At 31.0% G+C, this 19,097-nt stretch overlaps 1 protein-coding gene across 1 annotated transcript; it reads left to right on the top strand.

Moving 5' to 3' along the window:
* The first annotated feature begins 1,567 nt into the window (after positions 1 to 1,567).
* On the top strand, positions 1,568 to 12,281 carry LOC127717959 (uncharacterized). The gene is made up of 5 exons (XM_052223839.1): positions 1,568 to 1,653; positions 4,635 to 4,952; positions 8,737 to 8,775; positions 9,220 to 9,258; positions 10,709 to 12,281. The coding sequence occupies exons 1-5, from the start codon at positions 1,602 to 1,604 to the stop codon at positions 11,242 to 11,244; spliced, it is 984 nt and encodes a 327-aa protein (XP_052079799.1). The 5' UTR covers positions 1,568 to 1,601; the 3' UTR covers positions 11,245 to 12,281.
* Positions 12,282 to 19,097: the final 6,816 nt, after the last annotated feature.

Below are 19,097 nucleotides of genomic sequence, written 5' to 3'. Positions count from 1 at the left end.
GTTAGACATGCTTTTTGAGAGTTTATTATATCTCAATGAACAAGAGATATGTCATTAGAAACCATTCAGCCTAATTTACTTGTAATAAGCATGGCTCGTTATGTTGTTTTTAACTTTATAATATTAAGATATTTCGACTTTCGAATTTGAGATGCATTTACCGCCTACATGACGTTATTTTAAGTTATCTTCAAATTAAACTTATACTTATAACTAACCCGGTCACGTCCACTTGTATTTTTGTCCATCTGATGAGTTAAGCCATTCTCAACTGATTTTTATAGTTCGTTCTTATGTTGTACTGTTATACCACTGTCCCAGGTTAGGGGGAGGGTTAGAATCCCGCTAACATGTTTAACCCGCCACATTATGTATGTATGTGCCTGTCCCAAGTCAGGAGCCTGTAATTCAGTGGTTGTCGTTTGTTTATGTGTTACCTTTTTGTTTTTCGTTCTTTTTTGTACATAAATAAGGCCGTTAGTTTTCTCGTTTGAATTGTTTTACATTGCAATTGTCATTTCGGGGCCTTTTATAGTTGACTATGCGGTATGGGCTTTGCTCATTGTTGAAGGCCGTACGGAGACCTATAGTTGTTAATTTGTGTGTCATTTTGGTCTCTTGTGGAGAGTTGTCTCATTTGCAATCATACCACATCTTCTTTTTTTTTTAAAGCAATAGGTCTTACAACTTATTTATCATGTTCTATGGACCTGTTTTTCAACAAATGTTTGCAAATCAGCAAAGCAAAGTTCACCTGCACCGTCATGAATACATTTATAAATGCATGCCTACGTGTGATACCCATCTCCTTCCGCCGACATCACTTCATGATAAGCTTACAGTTTTATATGTTTGTTCGGATATGACGATGACATAGACTTTATATGATAAACGGATGTGCTGCTATGACAAAGTGAAGGAATATGTAGTCGTATGTGTTCGACTGATTTTTCGAAATACTGATAAGTGGGATGCATTTTAATTCGTTACAAGATACATATAACAATTAACTATATGCAGTCCAGGAATTTTAGAAAAATAATGGGCAAAAACTATTGACAGAAATATGAATAAGAAAAGTATGGTACATTTGTAACTTGTTTAAACTTAAGAAAGATTACAGTGCTGACCCTCAAAAGAAGTTATTCGCTAAAATTGACTCCTTTTAAATAATGAAATTCAAACTACATTGTAAAGAAACAAGGTCACAGGTTACATTTTATCATAATTATCTACCATTGTTTCGTATGATATTATGATTTCCCTATCAAAGTTGTATTGCTATATCCGTTTTATGATCTTAAAACCTTCCTTTTACTTGAAAAAAAAAATGAAATGACAGGAAGTTATTAAATGAGTCCGTCAATACATTTCATGAAAAGGTACGTAGTATTTCTTTATGAATATCTCTTTTTCGATAAATTGTCATAAAATTTTACTGTCATTATCATTAATGCGTCCCTCATTCATCATGTTCATCAATAAACCTACATTTTGAAAGATAATATTACAAAGATATTCACGATGCATCTAATATTTAGTGTAACTGTTTGTTAGATCATACACAAATGACTATTTGTTTTTCATTGTAGATAAGAAAAATGCATATATTATGCATGTGTATATTTTTAATTCCTTTATGGCATTTTCTATGTAAGTAGATGCATTATTTAATTTAAGTACATGATTACACATTCAAGTATGTGTTGATGTTACAATAAGGTGAATTACAAATACATTGAAAGGAAGACCAACAAAGACACTTTTAAAAAGTATATCGTCATGTTGTGTTGTTTGTCTTGTCTAGTAATGAAAACAATCTGTAATTACTTGAAATCAAAAGTCAAGAAATACTTACTTTCTTAATTGCTTCCGTCACAGATTGCGAAACAATGCAATATATGAGGATAGATCGTGCTTGTAAGGAATATAGTAACTGACGCCTTCTTCTTGTTTTGCCTTGATTCTTCTTTTAAAATTTGACAGAAGTTTTATTTATTCATTTATACGGTAGGTTGTGCAAATAATACATTTTATTTAGATGTAAACAAATATAAACAACAGTAAGAGAAAAAGTTATATTTTTGTGTTAAAGAAAGGCAAAATAAAGCAAGGGGGCATTCAAACTCAGAAGCCCACAATAAACTAACAACGCAATGGCTAAAATAAAAGTTCAACAGAAGAAGATTATTCCACAAAACACAACATCGAAAACTAAAAACTGCAGGCTGATCAACACGAATAACACCAAAAGTTGGGGATGATCTAAAATAGTCCCTGTTTCACATGTGGAACCCGTCGTGTTGCTCATGTCAGTAAAAACCCGGTTATACGTCTTATTTGGTAGGTAATTTTCGAGGATAATGGAACGGAATTTACAAAAGACATTTGAAACATATCCGATATCTGTGGAATAAAACAAATATTTCAAAACGGTCAACTAAATCTTGATTGTGTTCGTAAAATTTAAGAATTGATGATTTCGACGTCATTAATAGCTTTTTTGTTAGCCGCAACTCAAGGAAAACACGACATGAATTACAAGCCCTGAAATATCGTATTAATCTGGAGATATAAACTCTGTATGAAGGCACTACTTGAATAGTGCTACATAGAAAGAGAAATTTTGCAATTTGGAAGCTACAATCATCTATTTTTTGTTGTAAAGTTTCGTTTTTAAACCGATCTTCATTTTCAGTTTCTCTAGATATAAGTCAAACTATGAAGCAGACTTAACTGTACATGTATCTGCTATATCCTTGGCACCAAGTTCGAGTTAGCTAATGCACACGCATTTCATGTTTATATTGATCATTTGTTCATCGTTTAGCGAGAAACTATATGCTCTGAATATTGATCAAAATGAAACAAAAACTACGTTTAATAATAAGTTGGATAAGAGTTAAAAAAAAAGTTTTAGTAACTGAGATAAAATGCATTATCAAAAATCTTATTTGTTTTTCTTGGATTTTGTAAAAAAGTATTCATTTAATAATTAAATGAATTGAAAATAATGCGTCTCTAAAATCCACAACATATAGACACTGTGACATGGTTATGATGGTGTTACGCATGAATATTTATTCAGAACAAAATCGAGCTGTAGAGTGAAAACTATTTCGCTATAACATAAACATGCATTAACGTCAAATTAAATTGACAACTAGATATGTATTTAAGATCAATATTTACAAGAGCTGAATGTTTAATCGCAATTATCAGTGCATCAATATTTGGATTCTTAAATCCTACATAACTACGTTATTTGTTAAATTAAATAAAAAAGATAATACAGTCTGCTTTCTGTAGCGTCGTTAATGACATTTCACAGAGAGCATCGATGTTATCATGTCAACACTAAACAAAAGTCTTTTAAAGGTTATCAACTTATCTTATTTGTAGAAAAATGGTCACGGTGAACTCTGCTACATATGTTGACCACACTTCCAATTTGGGAATTCTGAATAGTAATTCAGACGTATTATAACTGCATGTAGGGTGGTTGAATGGTTGTGTTCGTATTAGCATTGCAAAAATTATTAATTACTTTTTTACATATCCATATTATAAACATACAGCCCTTGAATTGGTTTGTGGTGTTAAGGTATATACAAACAGGGGGAAAGTTATCACCCAAGACGAAGTCGTGAATACTTCATGTTTCAAATGTTCACTATGTAATACGAAAGAAAATTGTAAACAGAAAATTAAGTCATAACTAAAAGATAACTAATAACAACAAAACGACGGAGATGATGTAGAAATAAGAATTGTTAAACATCGTCTGCATTGGGTATTTTTGTTCCTGATCGGCAAGCGTCGGGCTCAGCGTTTTGCATTGGCACCTGTTGCTAATGTTATCACATGTAACTTGCTATGGTGCGGGGAGTATGGAAGGTTTAGTGAAAATTAACAAATGCCATGTATCCAATGAAATGAATGGTAATATAAAACAAACATTTGATTTTAGTAAAATAACATGCATTATCATGATTATCATTCAGTATTAATATTTGAGTATTTCGAAACATTGTTGCCTCGAGCATCACTGTGGAGACATTATTTGTCAAAACTCGCACCTGGTACTTCAAAATTACTACTATTTATGTTATTCAGTTTTGCATTGTTGTGCTATAACAAAGGCAAATTATCGATCACAATTAATAAAGATTTGCGATTTCAAGAGAATTTTCTGTTTTTGATATGAACAAAAACAATTCTCAATAATATACTACATGTAAAAGAAAAGTGGTTGAAAAATATTTGGTTCTCAGTTGGCCACGGATTAATTGTTTTTTTACAACGAAAATATAGATATACCCTATTAGTATTTACTGATACAGTAGTAGCCGTTTGAAAATAAAATGAAATAAAATGATTTCATTCCTAGTTTGCCGTTTGCCCCCCCCCCCCCCCCCCCCCCACCGATAAAATCAGTTGATTGTACTTTTACAAAGTATTGATCTTAATGAAATTATTACTTAATTGTAAATTTCCAATATTTATCCTCGAGGATAACGTCTTATTTGAAAAAACATAAAAATACAACTTTTTATCCACTATGTTAATTAAAAAAAAAATGATAATGGAAGTGAAACACTTATTTTAAACTCAATTCTTTTTATTTTTTATAGCTGTATACACTCAAAATGTATATGCATCAGAAGGTGCTAATGTAACCATTAAATGCAAACTGTTTCCAAACAGCAAGTCGACATGGGACAAAGTAAAGTCCAATGAAAAAAATACAGTCATTTTGTATGCAGATGGTAATGAGATCAATCCAGATTTACCTAATAAGCAAAACCTTGCAATTGTTGGTAATATAAACGAAGGTGACTATAATCTCCAAATACAAAATGTATCATTGAACGACGACGGGATTTACATATGTTCCCAAAGAAGCAATGAACAGGGGATATTGGAGTCCTACGTTACACTTAAGATAACAGGTGAGCATCTTAAAATAAATATAATAACTGTTGTAACTGAAGAATGACACAATTTTCAAAGTTCTAAACGTGGTGTGCCTGTCTTGAGTACGGAATGGCATGAGCTTGATCCTAGTCATTTAAAACTGATATGGCAACACTTTGTATTTGTTGCTTTTCCGCTAAGCTCGCATTTTTTGTATCATGCTGAAAGGTTGTGGAAAGATCAGGGGATTGTTACCTTTCAGGGTGACAACCACTTTTAAACGAGCACGTTAGAAAATAAAGGTCTAGTACAAAGCCGGTCCAATTTAGACATGGTATCCTCCTGCATGTTGTGTTGTCTTTTGGGAGTCTATATTACTCTTGAAAAAATTAACATATCTCTTTTAAATTTCAATTCTTCATTGTACCGAGTGTAAATAAAATTTTAATTATATTGTAGATCTACCTTGAACACAAATTTATCCAAACACGTCTTGTGGTTTTTTTCAACATGCGTAGATGTCTAGTATATCTGATATGAATCAACACTGTAGTTAGAAATAAACTTATACATATTATATAAATAACGAGCACTGATAACTATACTTTTACACTTTATTTGTCAAAATGAATGACATCTAGGTGTTGAAACCGAGAGTTCCGATCAAAGGTTCGTATTTTGCAGACTGATTATAGATAACGAGCTTTTGAAGATATCGAAAATCCTTATCTAACAATAAATGGTCAGTTGTATTAAAAAAAATCCGTAGTGTACCGTTGAATCACGTTTGAAGTTGAAATATGCATTGTAAATTTCAAGTATCGGTTTTTAAATTTTCATATAAACAAGGTCGCAGTTCGACGTTCATGATCTGTACAAGTAATTGACGCTGTTCGGATCGTTTGTTTAGCCCATACAGTGCACCAAAATTACGCGATATGCTGAAATGTGACAGTTAGTGTTATGTTCAGTATAGCATTTTTGTAAAGATAAACTTGGTATGTTAAAATAAATCAATTTCAATTTAAAATTGTCATTATGGAGAACTCAGGAAGTTGTTGTTTAATCAAACAGTCAAAGAGAAATCGATAAGAGCTATACAATTTAAAAATATTATACAATTAGTTAATGACCCTAGGAAAACATTTCGCATTTCCTTTTTCTATTGTTTCCGAGATGAATAACGGAAAAGGGAAATAGAAATGCTTTCGATACATACAAAATTTAAAACCCGAGAATATTTTAAATTGAAACTTTTAATATTCATAATTTTTTAGCTAGTTCAAACCTGATGATTTAAGAAAGACTTCAAATACAATATGTACCATTTATTTGAACTCTAACGAAATAAATGTACACTGATTTTTGTTTGTTAAAAAGATGTGGGACAGAAGGAAATTTATCATTGTATTCATTGAAGCTTTGAAAGTAATAGGTAATAGATTTTTAGTGGTTATATGTAAAATTAGTAGCTGTTGTTATGTTAAAATCATATCAGATAGTAAATATCCATGAGCAGGAAATTTTCTTATAATAATTTATACATGTACATTAGATAATATCGGACCGAATGCATATTGATTAATGCATTATGTTGGTTGAGAATGTTTAGCTATATAACTATTGTGAAAACGAATTCTTACTATCTTAAAAATTGTCTAGAAATGTAGCCATATGAAAATGACCTTGATTCAAATGGTGGGGTGTTGTTCATTTCTTAAACATGAGTATTTGTTTTAATAATTCAGACACTTTTTTTCCTATAAATATATTTTGTCCATTTTTTCTATTCTATATAGTAAACACTCAATTATTCTCTAGTTTTTATTTTTTCCTCATTTTGACTTAAATGACGGTATGATTGGAAGTCAAATACTATTGAAAAATAATTCTTTAAACATAAGAGCTCGGCATCATTCTGATTCTGGAATGATATTTATATCGATAGATAATTGTAAATCAAACTCTGTTTGTTGCTTTTCGTTCTTTGCCATACAGTTGTCAGTTTCTCTTTTCTCTTTGATTTTGTATTGTCTCTTATTCGTTTTTTTGCATTTCAATTTTATCGTAAACCATTACTAAATAAAAAAAGGGGGTAGTTAAAATATAAAAGGCTGTAACAAAAAACCCAAATCGATAACTGAGGCCCACATAACAGTCTATAGCATAAGTGTGTGAGCAGTGTCTAAGCTCCTAACTTGATACGGTCATATGTACACAAACCATTGTCGGAATTTTGTATAAATGAAAGGATTTTTTTTATATTATACAGCTAACAAACAAGAAGTATTTGTCAGGAGTGGTGATATAATTAGTCTAAACTGTACATGCATAAGTCAAATAAACGGAAACTGGGTTGGACCAAATAGGTCATCGTCAAAGACAAACATATTTAATGAAGAAAAATTAATTCCATATACATAAGGATTTCGTGTTAATAGAAAGTTGAACATATCAAACATAAATGTTGTGGGAAGTTACAAAAACAGAACATGTAATTTGATGATAAAAGAATTTATTTTTGATGATGAAGGAACATACAAATGTCAATACGTTGAAAATCATATTACAAACAATCATGTTTACAAACTTCTTCTTACAAGTGAGTATACAGATTACTTCGGATGTCATGTATGGTTTTTAATGCGTGTTTATTTCGTGTGATTGTTGTCTGCATGTGTCACGACGGCATAAGTTCCCACATGTTCATAATTTTCCAACATATGCATGTAAGAGAAAGAGGTCTATCATTTTCATGATTGTAAGCGAAACATGTCTTGTAAATCAAGGAAAACTTTGCAGTTTCCAAATCAAAGGACACTTTTTCAGTGTTAAAGGTTTTTTGTAAATGAATTAAAAGCTTTATGATATGTCCTGAACTATTTGTTTTAAAGGACTAGGTTTAAGCTCATGTGGCACAATTGCATGTTATAGGTTTAGTTTATTACAGATTATTGATATACCTTAGATGGTTCTTCCTAAATCATGCATGTCTGGCTAGTACAATGATACCTGCACATGTATAAATTCATTCGTGTGTACTGTGGTTGAAATTAACATACTTAACTTATGAGATCACTATTGTTTTCAATTTGTTTGGGAAAATGCACTTGTTAATAGCAGTCTTACTTTAGAAAAAAATGATGATGACTATTCAAAAAAATAAATTTTAATCATATCGTAAAAGGTTTTCCTGAACCATGCGACTCGGTATCAATAAGTGTATGTAATATTGAGTGTTAAAACCTACACCATTTAGCAGTAAAAGAAGAATGATTTTGTTTTAAAAACCATAAAAAAAAATGTTCAAAGGTTTTAAAAATATCTGAATAGATTTAACAAAATTGTAATGGTGACAAAAATGTAATCCCGACTGTATCTAAATTCCAACTGCAAAAAAAAAAAAAAGACTAAAGTGCAGTTATCAGATGAATAGGGAACATGAATGAAACACATGTGTTTACCTTTTGCGTCGTTATTTTTCGATTCCACAAATATGTCGCAGGCTCGATAGAATTAAAATGTTTGATTTTATTATTAGAAAGACAGGATCACCTGGGATCATGTTTTTTGTGTATTAATATTTGATACAGATGCTGTTGCACCTTTCTACATATGAATAACAACATCTCAAATAAGATAATTGTAGGCGCTTTTGCAGAAACATTTGACACAACATTTGAAAATATCTCTTATGTAGGATACCATTTATTAAAGTGCTATCAAAATGAGACGAACTACAACGTGCATAATGAATCAATGTCTCATGGTATTGATACTCGTTATGTTGCTTTTCTAATTTTTGAAATTGTTTTACAGATAGCAGAACAACCAGCCCATCAGTTGACTCTTCTTTGGGTGAGTTTTCAATCTAAAATATCAAAGATAGCTATATCAATGATAATAATAATAAAATGCCATACATATATCTTAATTAACTGGCATCTTTGTTATGTTGACTCGTGTTCGTCCATTGTTCTGTCTGCGTTCTTATCGTTTCTCGTTACTATGCTTTCTTATTTGTTTTAAATCTTATTACAGATACACCTTCAACAATCACACTAGTTGTCACTTCTTTAGGTAAGTTTTAAGGGTACATGTAACATTCTCACACTTAATAACATTGATAATAATTAAATAATATACTTATATCCTTCCAATATATTTTCTTTATTGCAATCAAATGTACATTATTATCTATATACATATGATACATATGATATAACGGAAATTTTTGTTTTAAATAGTATTCGATCATTTTTCGTTATTTTACTCTAATATATTCTTGAAATCTTATTTCAGTGAACAACACGACAACCAATTTAATTGACAATGTATCAGGTGAGTTTCATGGCGTAAATTTAGCAAAAAAAAAAGACAGACATCCTTTTATCGCACTAAGATACAGTTTCTTTATTACTTTTTCTCATTTTTTTCAAATTTGTGCGCTTTGCTATCTTTAATAGATTAGATAAACGTTAAGAATAAAATCAGATTTCAAAACAAATAATATGTTAAAGGAAATAACAATGCAAATACAAGGTAAAATAAAATATAAATGTTACAAGAAGTAATAAGCAAAATAATCTTAAAAACGAGGATTAACATGTTGAATACCAGACATCCGTTTCGTCTTTCAAAGATTATAAGTGACGCGCAATTTAAAAAGGTTAGAAACGCCAAGTGAAATACGAAGTTGTTGAGCATTTCGACCCCAAAATTCGAAAGGTTCTGCCATATATTGATAAACATAATAAAGCAATCTATTTATGGGATAAATAAACCTTAAAATTAAAAAAAAAATGGTGTTCGCAGTTATTTTAAGAATTGAATGCTTCTTTTTGTAAATTTATTTGGGGTGTAAAAGCGTTGACCGAAGAACATTTTGTATGAATCGCGGAAGCACTTCATTCTAAAAATGTACGCACGGTCAACACTTTTACAACCCTATAAAATTACTAAAAGAATCATTCAATACTTATAGTTACATTTCTTATTTGCTAGGATCATGAAAACACGATTTCTTTCGAGTCTTTTTCTTTTATTTACCTGTGCACAAATTTCCAGTCATCATGAATGTTACAATTCATTTTGGAATTAATCTTATTTCAAAATGACGGGAGATTCTGTTGGTCAATCATTATAACGTATTATAATGAATTATACATGTAATGTAGTTATTTGTGATTATGACCATATCAACTTCAAATTGACCAATCAGACGTGTTTCCATTTAAAATATCAGTTATTAATTCATGTAGTTTTTGAGGAAAGGTTTTGAGAACTTTTTTCAATTTTCGTCACATTTGTTACTTTTTTCAACCTAGTTTTCATGTTTGTCTCTATTGATGTGTTTTCAATTTCTTCTTGATATATGTATCCTTTTGTTTTGATAAGTAGTTGATTTTTTTTATAAAACATCTTACATTCAAATTAAAACTAACGAAAAATATTAATACCACCATAATGCATATTGTTGTAACCTGCGGTAGGCTATTCCAAGACTGGAAAATAGACTTTGGTGTCGTCCTCTACTTACAATCACCCGAATCTAAATCATATTATTATGTTATAAGCATAGTTATGCAACGTGTTCTATAAAGTAAGAGTTTGCAATGTGAATAAAGGCACACATTATGATTTGTGTTATTGCGAACAAAAATCTTGAAGCATTTTAGCCTGATTCAAACAAAATTGCAGCATAATGTCATTTGATAACAAAAATACTTAATTATTGTCTAAATACGAATAAATAATTGATTTCATCATTTGTATTTCATTTCATTTTCAGACGACGACTTTAAATCTACATATGTATATGGGTATTGTTGGATATTAATGGGCAGTATAGCTGCAGGAATAGCTTTATTATGTGGATGCTTACATATTTTCTGCTACAGTGAGCGTGGAAAAAACATGAGCGAGATTGTTAACATGAATCCAGATAATAACTATGATGAAATAGGAACTTTGAATTACAACAATGCTATTTTTGATCATACAGCCAACAATGCAGGATTGAATAATGATAATGCCTCAAGCAGTATCGAAAGTAACGATAATATATTAAGAGCCGATGTTGTTCATGTTGTTAGCTCTGATGACAGCTCTTCTATAAAACAATCTGGTGACGGTTATGAAAATCCGTATCAAGCGATAAATCTTTGTGATATCGATATGCATCATTATAGTAACATCGTCTCAAGCCATTATCAAAACACGATTATATTTCCACCTAGCTTGTCGAAAAATACTTCCAAATACTTAAATATTTCAATGGATAGTCTCATAAATCACTGGCTTGTAATATACAAAAGAAAACAATGAGCTGATTCAAGAAAATTACAAAAGACATGCTATCACAGGAGACAAATTTTGATTGGAATAGCATGTATAATAACTTATTCCATAAGTTTCAAATTTATATAACTATCTTTATTTGTATCTTTGCGTTAATGAATCATCAACCATTCATGATTTCTTGATTTTACGTCAATCATGATGACTAGTTTACAAACATGAGCAGTTGGTACATATGTCTGAATACGTCATATACAACATAAACCGTCATCAAAATATTTTAAATAATAGGCTGTCGAATTATTTGCTATGTTTCTTTTTTGTGCAAGTAGTAAAGTAATCTTTGCATTGTTTGTCTTTCGTACTGATTTTTATAATTTGGTATTATGTTGTACAGTTCTTTTTGTTGTTGGGGTGTACAAGTACCGATCCACGTACACTTTGTGCTTTTTATTAGATGTATTTCTCTTCGTATCCGTCTGATGAGTTAAGCCTTATTCAACAGGTTTGTATTGTTTGTTATTATGTTGTACTGTTAAATTAATGTCCCATGTTAGGGGAGGGTTGACGCATTCAAAATGGTTTAACCCCGCCACATTTTGTATGTCCTTGTTTAAGGTCAGAAAACATGTAATTCAGTAGTTGTCGTTAATAGCTGTGTTATTACATATTTGTTATAATTTCATTATTATGAACAGAAGTTAGTTGTCTCGTTTGAATTGTGTTACATTTGTCATTTTGGGACCTTTTATAACTGACTATGTGGTATGGGCTTTGCTAATTGGTCAAGGCAGTATGGTCATTATAATTGTTAATGATATGTCATTTTGTCAAATATCAAGAGTTGTTTCATTTGCAATCATATATGCACACCGCATCTTCTTTTTATTTAAAGAATTTGAGTTAATTTTCTTGAGTGTGATTTATAGTGCTTTTAAGCGTTTGGATCGTAGTCAACTAATAATTAAAATGTGCATAATATCTCGACAGCAAAAAAACAAATTCAAATTAAAAGAAAAAAATACTATAAACTAACAAAAAACAATCAAAAGCAAGCAACAGAAACCGTCATCAAAATATTAAAAATAATAGGCTTTCAAACTATTTGCTTATGTTGCTATGTTTCTATTTTGTTCAAGTAGTAAAGTAAATGTTTGCATTGTGTGTTTTTCGTACTGATTTTTATAATTTGTTATTATGTTGTACTGTGAAATCAATGTCCCATGATAGGCGAGGGGTGACGCATCAAATTAGTTTAACCCCGCCACATTCTGTATTCATTTCGTAAAGAAAAAAATAAAATGATTTTGAATGAGAGCTAATCAGTCAAGTATCCACCAGATTTCAAACGACGAAAATAAAACCAAAAATGTTAGGCCTTCAACAATGAGAAAACTCAATAAGCCATAAAGGCAGCTTTTAAAGGCCTGATAACAGGAAAACTAACGTCCTAAGTTATATAGCAACTTTGAACGAATAATACAACCACCGAATAACAGGTCTTGACCTAAGAAATGTACATACCTAATGTGGCAGGGATAAACCTGTTTGCAGGTGCTCCACATCAACCCTCCTTGCTCCTTCCGACTTCTCCTTAGACGGATGTGTAACAACATTACCTAGGAAAAACTGATACAAATCTATATCAGTTGAAAAGTGCCAAACTCTTAATATCGATACAAAGCACACAAAGACAGACAGTACAGATTTGAGAGACTCAGTACTTCAGTTAATGACAGTTAGTTCAACAAAGCCACTTAAAAGCTAAATAAATAAAAAATGGAAAGAAATGAAACTATATGAATTATTAAATTGTTATAATGATTCGAAGTAAAAGTTGTCCATTGTACTTTATTTGTATTTATTTCCTCTTCATTTTGTTTTCAATAAATGATAACGGAAAAGAACATTCGAAAAGAGGAAAAATTAAGAATTAATGATTTGTTTACATTGATCATGTTGATGTTATCAGCACTGTCACAGAAAACACACCAACCTTATTAAATTCTACAAATGTCTGTCATCAATTTGTTGTGGGTTCATTTTCCTTATACGTTTTTTGCTCTACCGAATAAAATACGATAGAGAACCTTTTCAAGAATCTTCAAGGAGTATATTAGTTTGAATGGAATGCAGAGAAAACGTTTAACTGCACATATATCCATAACAAGGTTAGATTTGTTTAATTACTAACGATTAATATTTTCATTTAAAAAGAATTTTGTTACTTCGCAGAATGTATACTATCTAAATTTTAATGTCAATAGAAATACTAATACGTAAATATATAGTTTCACCGAATGCCTTTAATCTTGCTATAATGTTATGAAGTGAACTTACAATCGACTTATTAATGGCACAGTTAAGGAGGTAACCAAAGATAAGTCACAATTAAAAAGTAGTGAACTCCGAGGAAAATTAAAAAAAACGAAAGTCCCTAACCAAATGGCAAAATCAAAATCTCAAACACATCAAACGAATGGATAACAACTGTCATATTCTTGAATAGGTACCGGCATTTTTTTATGTACAAAATAGCTGATTAAACCTGGTTTTACAGCTGCTAGCTAAACCTCTCAATTGTATGATAGTAGTATCAAATGCTAATATATTGAAAATAATGTGTGAACAAAACACACAGACACAAAAAGTAAAAATGTCCAAAAATAGGGGTTCAGCAGTCAACATTGTGTCACAATTTAACATGTTTAAATCACTATAAAAACAAACACATATGTAACAAAGAAGCCCACAAAAGGCATAAAGACAGATCACAGTAGCAAAAATGAAAGACAAAAATACAAAAAAATACAATAGCATAATAACGCAATGACGGTGTGTATAAGTGCAGAACCATGTCATATGTATCAAAGAATCACAAAAGGGAATACAGACAAAGCACACTAGCAAAAATGCAAGACAAAAATACAAAAAATGTCATAGAACAGAGTCACGTCAAACGGACATTACCAAAAACAGACCAAGCAGTAAAATTAACATTCACAAAGACAATAGGCAAAGGCGCTACGTTTCTTATTAGTAGAAGTATGAATTATCTCGTACGTGATGTCCAATGTGTTTGTTATACTTCAGTTATAAGGTAATTCTTTGAGTCATTTAGTTGTTTCTTTATACATAGTTTCTTTCTTTGAGGCAACATATATAAATTCAACTTATTACGTTGCGTGAAATAAATTAGAAATAAAAGCAGTTTGGTAACAGTCCTTGATTGCCACCTATAATTGAAAGAAAGTTCAACGTTTGATGACAATCCTTGGACTAATGATTAATTTATGTTGCTTGCTTAAAGTCAAATGATGTTTACTTTATGCATATTTAGAACTGGCTCAAACATTGATATATATTAATACAGCAATAGATTCTGCAAAGTGGGAAGACCGGGATGACGATCAGGTAATAAGGTCTACAACTCGAATGTAGAGTTATATTGGATAGGGGGATTCAGTTTACCAGAATCTTGTAGGGAGTTCAACAAAAATTTGTTTAGTCTGTTAAGTTATAATGATATAAAAAAAACAAGTACTAAAACATAATTTAGCGAAAGCCTCAGTCGAAGTTGATTAATATCGGCTGTTCTTGTTAAGTCAGTGTGGTTTGAAGAATTCCATTCGTTGAAAACTTTTCAATTAATATATCCATTATTTCTTAGCCACTTAATGGATGTAATTTAAACAAACGCAAGTAAATACGATGCAATAATCTTGTAATGTATATGTTACAGTGAATTTGTATAATCAGGGATTATGTATAATTCCTGTTTTATCAGGGATTATGTAGAATCACTTAAACCATTTTAGTGATTATATAGATTCCCTGAAAATGACCGGTGATTTTACATAAACACTGAACATTTTAATAATTATTCTACAAATTCACAAATATGATTTCAGGTATTATCAATTATTCAATGATTCTTTGTTTCATGAAAAGAATAAATAAATATAGACATATTATCATTTTTTGTTTTTCTTACTCCTTGAAAGTTAAAGTGAACAGTTTGCATTCCTGATCTACTATGTGAATCTTAAGTGATCAGTTTTTTTTCATTTATATTTTACTCATCTGTTAAACCTCATTATGTCACGAACAAATAAGCATGGTACAGGCACAGATATTGCTTGGGTTGAATGTTAATTCAAATTGCAGAGGAAAAACAAAATGCAAGATATGCATATCTCATTACAATTCCACAAGTGTTTCGAGGAAAAAGAGATCGCAAAAACATCTTGGCCATTATTCACGAAAGGACTGAAAAAGATTAACGCCTTGCCATAACGCATTGAATCCTGGTCAGATCTCATACATGATATCAATTCAAGGCTGATTTCCCTTAAACGGTACCTTCAGATGTTGCTTTAAACTCTGTTTGTCTTAGACGTGCCGTAAAATCTTATTCGATATATAATGAACAATGTTTTTTAGAATGTTGATATTGTGGTAAAAACAGATGTGAATTGAATATATGTGACTGTACAAAGGTAGGGCAAATGTGTAATATTCGATGCCATCCAAATTTGTTAAAATAAATGATTGTTTTTAAAATATTGTGCTTAACACTTGGTTTCCGTCATACAACCGAACGACTATCACTACGATTGTACGTGTAAACTAGCTTTATTGACGATTTCATTTTTTTCATTTTATTCTATATTCTCAGTGAAAAACAATGTTAAAAAAAAGTCCGACAAAAAGAATATTATGTATGCCATGTTTTTCTTTTTTTTCTTTACTTTATGTTATATATTTCAGTTAATCTATATAGTCCATGACGTTTTTTCTAGTGATTATAAATAATCCCTGAAAATTGGAGCGATTATATATAATCCCTAAACTAACCAGTGATTTTACATAATCCCTGAAATTTAAAGGGATTCTACATAATCCCTGATTTTACAAATTTACTGTTACATAAACATATATACTTTTTGATAGCTATTATTTGTGTGTTTCTCTGTCCTATATGTTCTCCCATTTATTTGTAGTGTAGTCCTGTCATGTAATGTTGTCATTTTAATGTTATATTTAACATTGCCATAACAGCGGGAGGTTTGGCTAGTCACAAAACCAGGTTTAACCCACCATTTGTTTTTTTCTCAAAATGTCCTGTACCAAGTCAGGAAAATGGCCATTGTTATATTATAGTTCGTTTTTGTGTGTGTTAAATTTTAGTGTTGTGTTTCTGATGTGTCGTAGTTCTCCTCTTTTATTTGATGTATTTCCCTTAGTTGTAGTTTGTAACCCGGATTTGTTTTTTTTTTTTTTCAATTGATTTATGAATTTCGAACAGCGGTATACTACTGTTGCCTTTATTTAGCATGTCCTATCACAAATTTGTCTTTAATCTATTCCTAATCATTGTTGTAAAAATCCATGGATGGTACAAGCGGGATTCGAACTATCAATCTCGGGATCTTAAAGCAGCGCTCTAACCGCTTGAGTAAAATAAGATCTTCCCTAACTCAACTAGTTAGACTACCTTTATATTCCCAGGTGTACAACACTCTTCCCCCTATTCTTTTTTCGGGCTGCATACCATCCATCCGAGCAACTCACAGGTCCACTACTGTACAACCCCGAGACCTCTTCTTGGTAATCCTCTGGCCAGTTCCCTGCATGTCACATAGACATGTACCGGTCACCTATGTCCTGGTTGACACTCGTGACCATACCAAACTGCCAAGCACGTATACACACTTGTATGTACAAGTAGTAATTGCTCGCAAAACTCATGGATGGTTCCAGCGGGAATCAAACCCTCAATCTCTGGATCTAAAGGCAGCGCTGTAACCAAAAGAGCCAAAGAAGATTTTCCCTAACTCAACTCGTTAGACTACCTTTATGTTTCCAGGTATACAACAACATTCATATCTTGCAAATGTTATACTATAACATGTACCAAACTAATGAAAAGAAACCGTTTAATATATCAGATTAGTTTATTTCAGAATCGTATTCATAAGATATAGTAACCGTAAAATATACAAGGCTTAGGAAAGGTGAAAAGTTACATAATGCCAATAATAATATTTGAGAGAAAATGTAATTGAATATGTTTTCGTAACATATGTTGTATTATACGTCTAGCTTTTAAATTTGATCAGTTAATTATTTTGTACGATTTAATACAGACAAGCAACTTCATCTTGTCTGCATACCAGGATATCTGAACAGAAGGGGAATTTATCTTTGAACTGCCTCGTTCGTATATAGGTTTAACCTAAACAATTTGAGAGAGGCAAATAATACCAAAGGGACATTCATACTCATACGTCAAAAACAATGACAACGCCATGGTTAAGTTTAAGTTTACATTAACAGACATAGAACTATTAGGAATTACGAACTATTTTAAGTATCGAATCTCTTCTTTTCACATGTATACTCTGCTTCATTGTGTGTGTTACCCATTACTTACTCATCTACTTTTGAGACCATACTAACCAATTTTAGTTTCTCTATTTGTCTATATGTAGCCCTTTTCTATAAAAAGGATTAACATGTCTTAATGTCGATGGTATTTATTTACGTTCATGTCTGCAGTTTATGCAAATAACAAATATATAGAGCAATGTAGAAAAATTTCAACTTAGATGTCAGATTACAACTACTTACCTATCTATTTAAATTATTTGCAAATGACACGTTAAAACAGTTATGAGTACTAATAATATTTATATTCTTTTAATTTTCAGTTAATTAAAAAAGATGTGATAATGCTCGTCAGTTGCTGTATTTTGAAGATATTTCTGTTATTTCTGCTTGATTGTTATTCTTCAGGTAGTATATAACAATATTAGATTCTAATGAATAAATAAATACCGATGTTTTTTAATTATCAAATCTTTTAAAAAGGATGTCATACTTACCATCTCAATAATAAAGACCTTGCAAATATTGGCAAACGAAACTACATGTTTGAAAATCATGAATAAGAAGATGTAGTATGAGTGTTAATGAGACAACTTCCCATCCAATCACAATTTGTAAAATGTAAACAACTATAGGATGAAATTACGGCCTTTAACACGGGGCCTTGACTCACACCGAGTAAGTTATAACATATGTAACCTGAATGGTTTATGAAAATGAATATCCATCAGTAATCCTCTCGTGCTTCTTGTTTGAACTTTTATGGATATTTAAGGTTTACAATACTTTTCTTAAAACAATAAAGATGATTGTCAACGTTAACATTTGTAACCTATTTAATAGCATTAAAAAAAGTATCAATCAATTTCCTCTTCATCTTTGTAAGCGTAACAAACCAAGAGGTCAAAATGGTGAAGTTGAAATCATCACTTCGTAGATTTTACGGACGCCATTGGTTGATCGTTATCGAATAACCTTTTCACAGACGATATCGGATAAGTAACTTATGTCGTACATGTAACAACAATCCACTTCCCTTTTCACCACGAATGTGACCTACCGAATTAAACTATTTACCGGGCTTGTAAAAACATGAGCAACACGATGGATGCCACATGTGGAGCAAGATCTGCTTACCATTTTGGAGCACCTGAGATCACTCCCAGTTTTTGATGGGGTTCGTGTTGCTTAGTCTTTAGTTAACTATGTCGTGTCTCTTGTACTATTATTTGTCTGTTTGTCTTAATATTGTTTCGTATATTTTTTTGTATATGTCTTTTAATAACACTCGTTTTATCATAGAAAATTTACAAACCAAGATATTACACATCTGTTCTCTAATAAACAAGGTGAAAATGGTTTTAACTTATCATGTTATTGACTTTGTCTGCCAAGTTCTATTCAAACACTGTTATATTAAAAAATATTGAAGAAAAGGTAAGGTTATATATTTGTTGAAATTAATTTAAACATTATTTGACTGTTTTATT

The sequence above is a fragment of the Mytilus californianus genome, unplaced genomic scaffold, assembly GCF_021869535.1.
Source record: "Mytilus californianus isolate M0D057914Y unplaced genomic scaffold, xbMytCali1.0.p SCAF_10, whole genome shotgun sequence".
Taxonomy (NCBI): domain Eukaryota; kingdom Metazoa; phylum Mollusca; class Bivalvia; order Mytilida; family Mytilidae; genus Mytilus; species Mytilus californianus.
Note: the sequence above shows the minus strand (reverse complement) of the source record. Positions and strands in the feature narration are given on the sequence as shown.

Bases quoted from the DNA above. Each gene is read 5' to 3' on its own strand.
- LOC127717959 (XM_052223839.1), top strand. From the start codon at position 1,602: ATGCATATATTATGCATGTGTATATTTTTAATTCCTTTATGGCATTTT. The intron at 1,654-4,634 runs GTAAGTAGATGC...TATTTTTTATAG, and splicing joins TCCTTTATGGCATTTTCTAT to CTGTATACACTCAAAATGTA. The intron at 8,776-9,219 runs GTGAGTTTTCAA...ATCTTATTTCAG, and splicing joins ATCAGTTGACTCTTCTTTGG to TGAACAACACGACAACCAAT.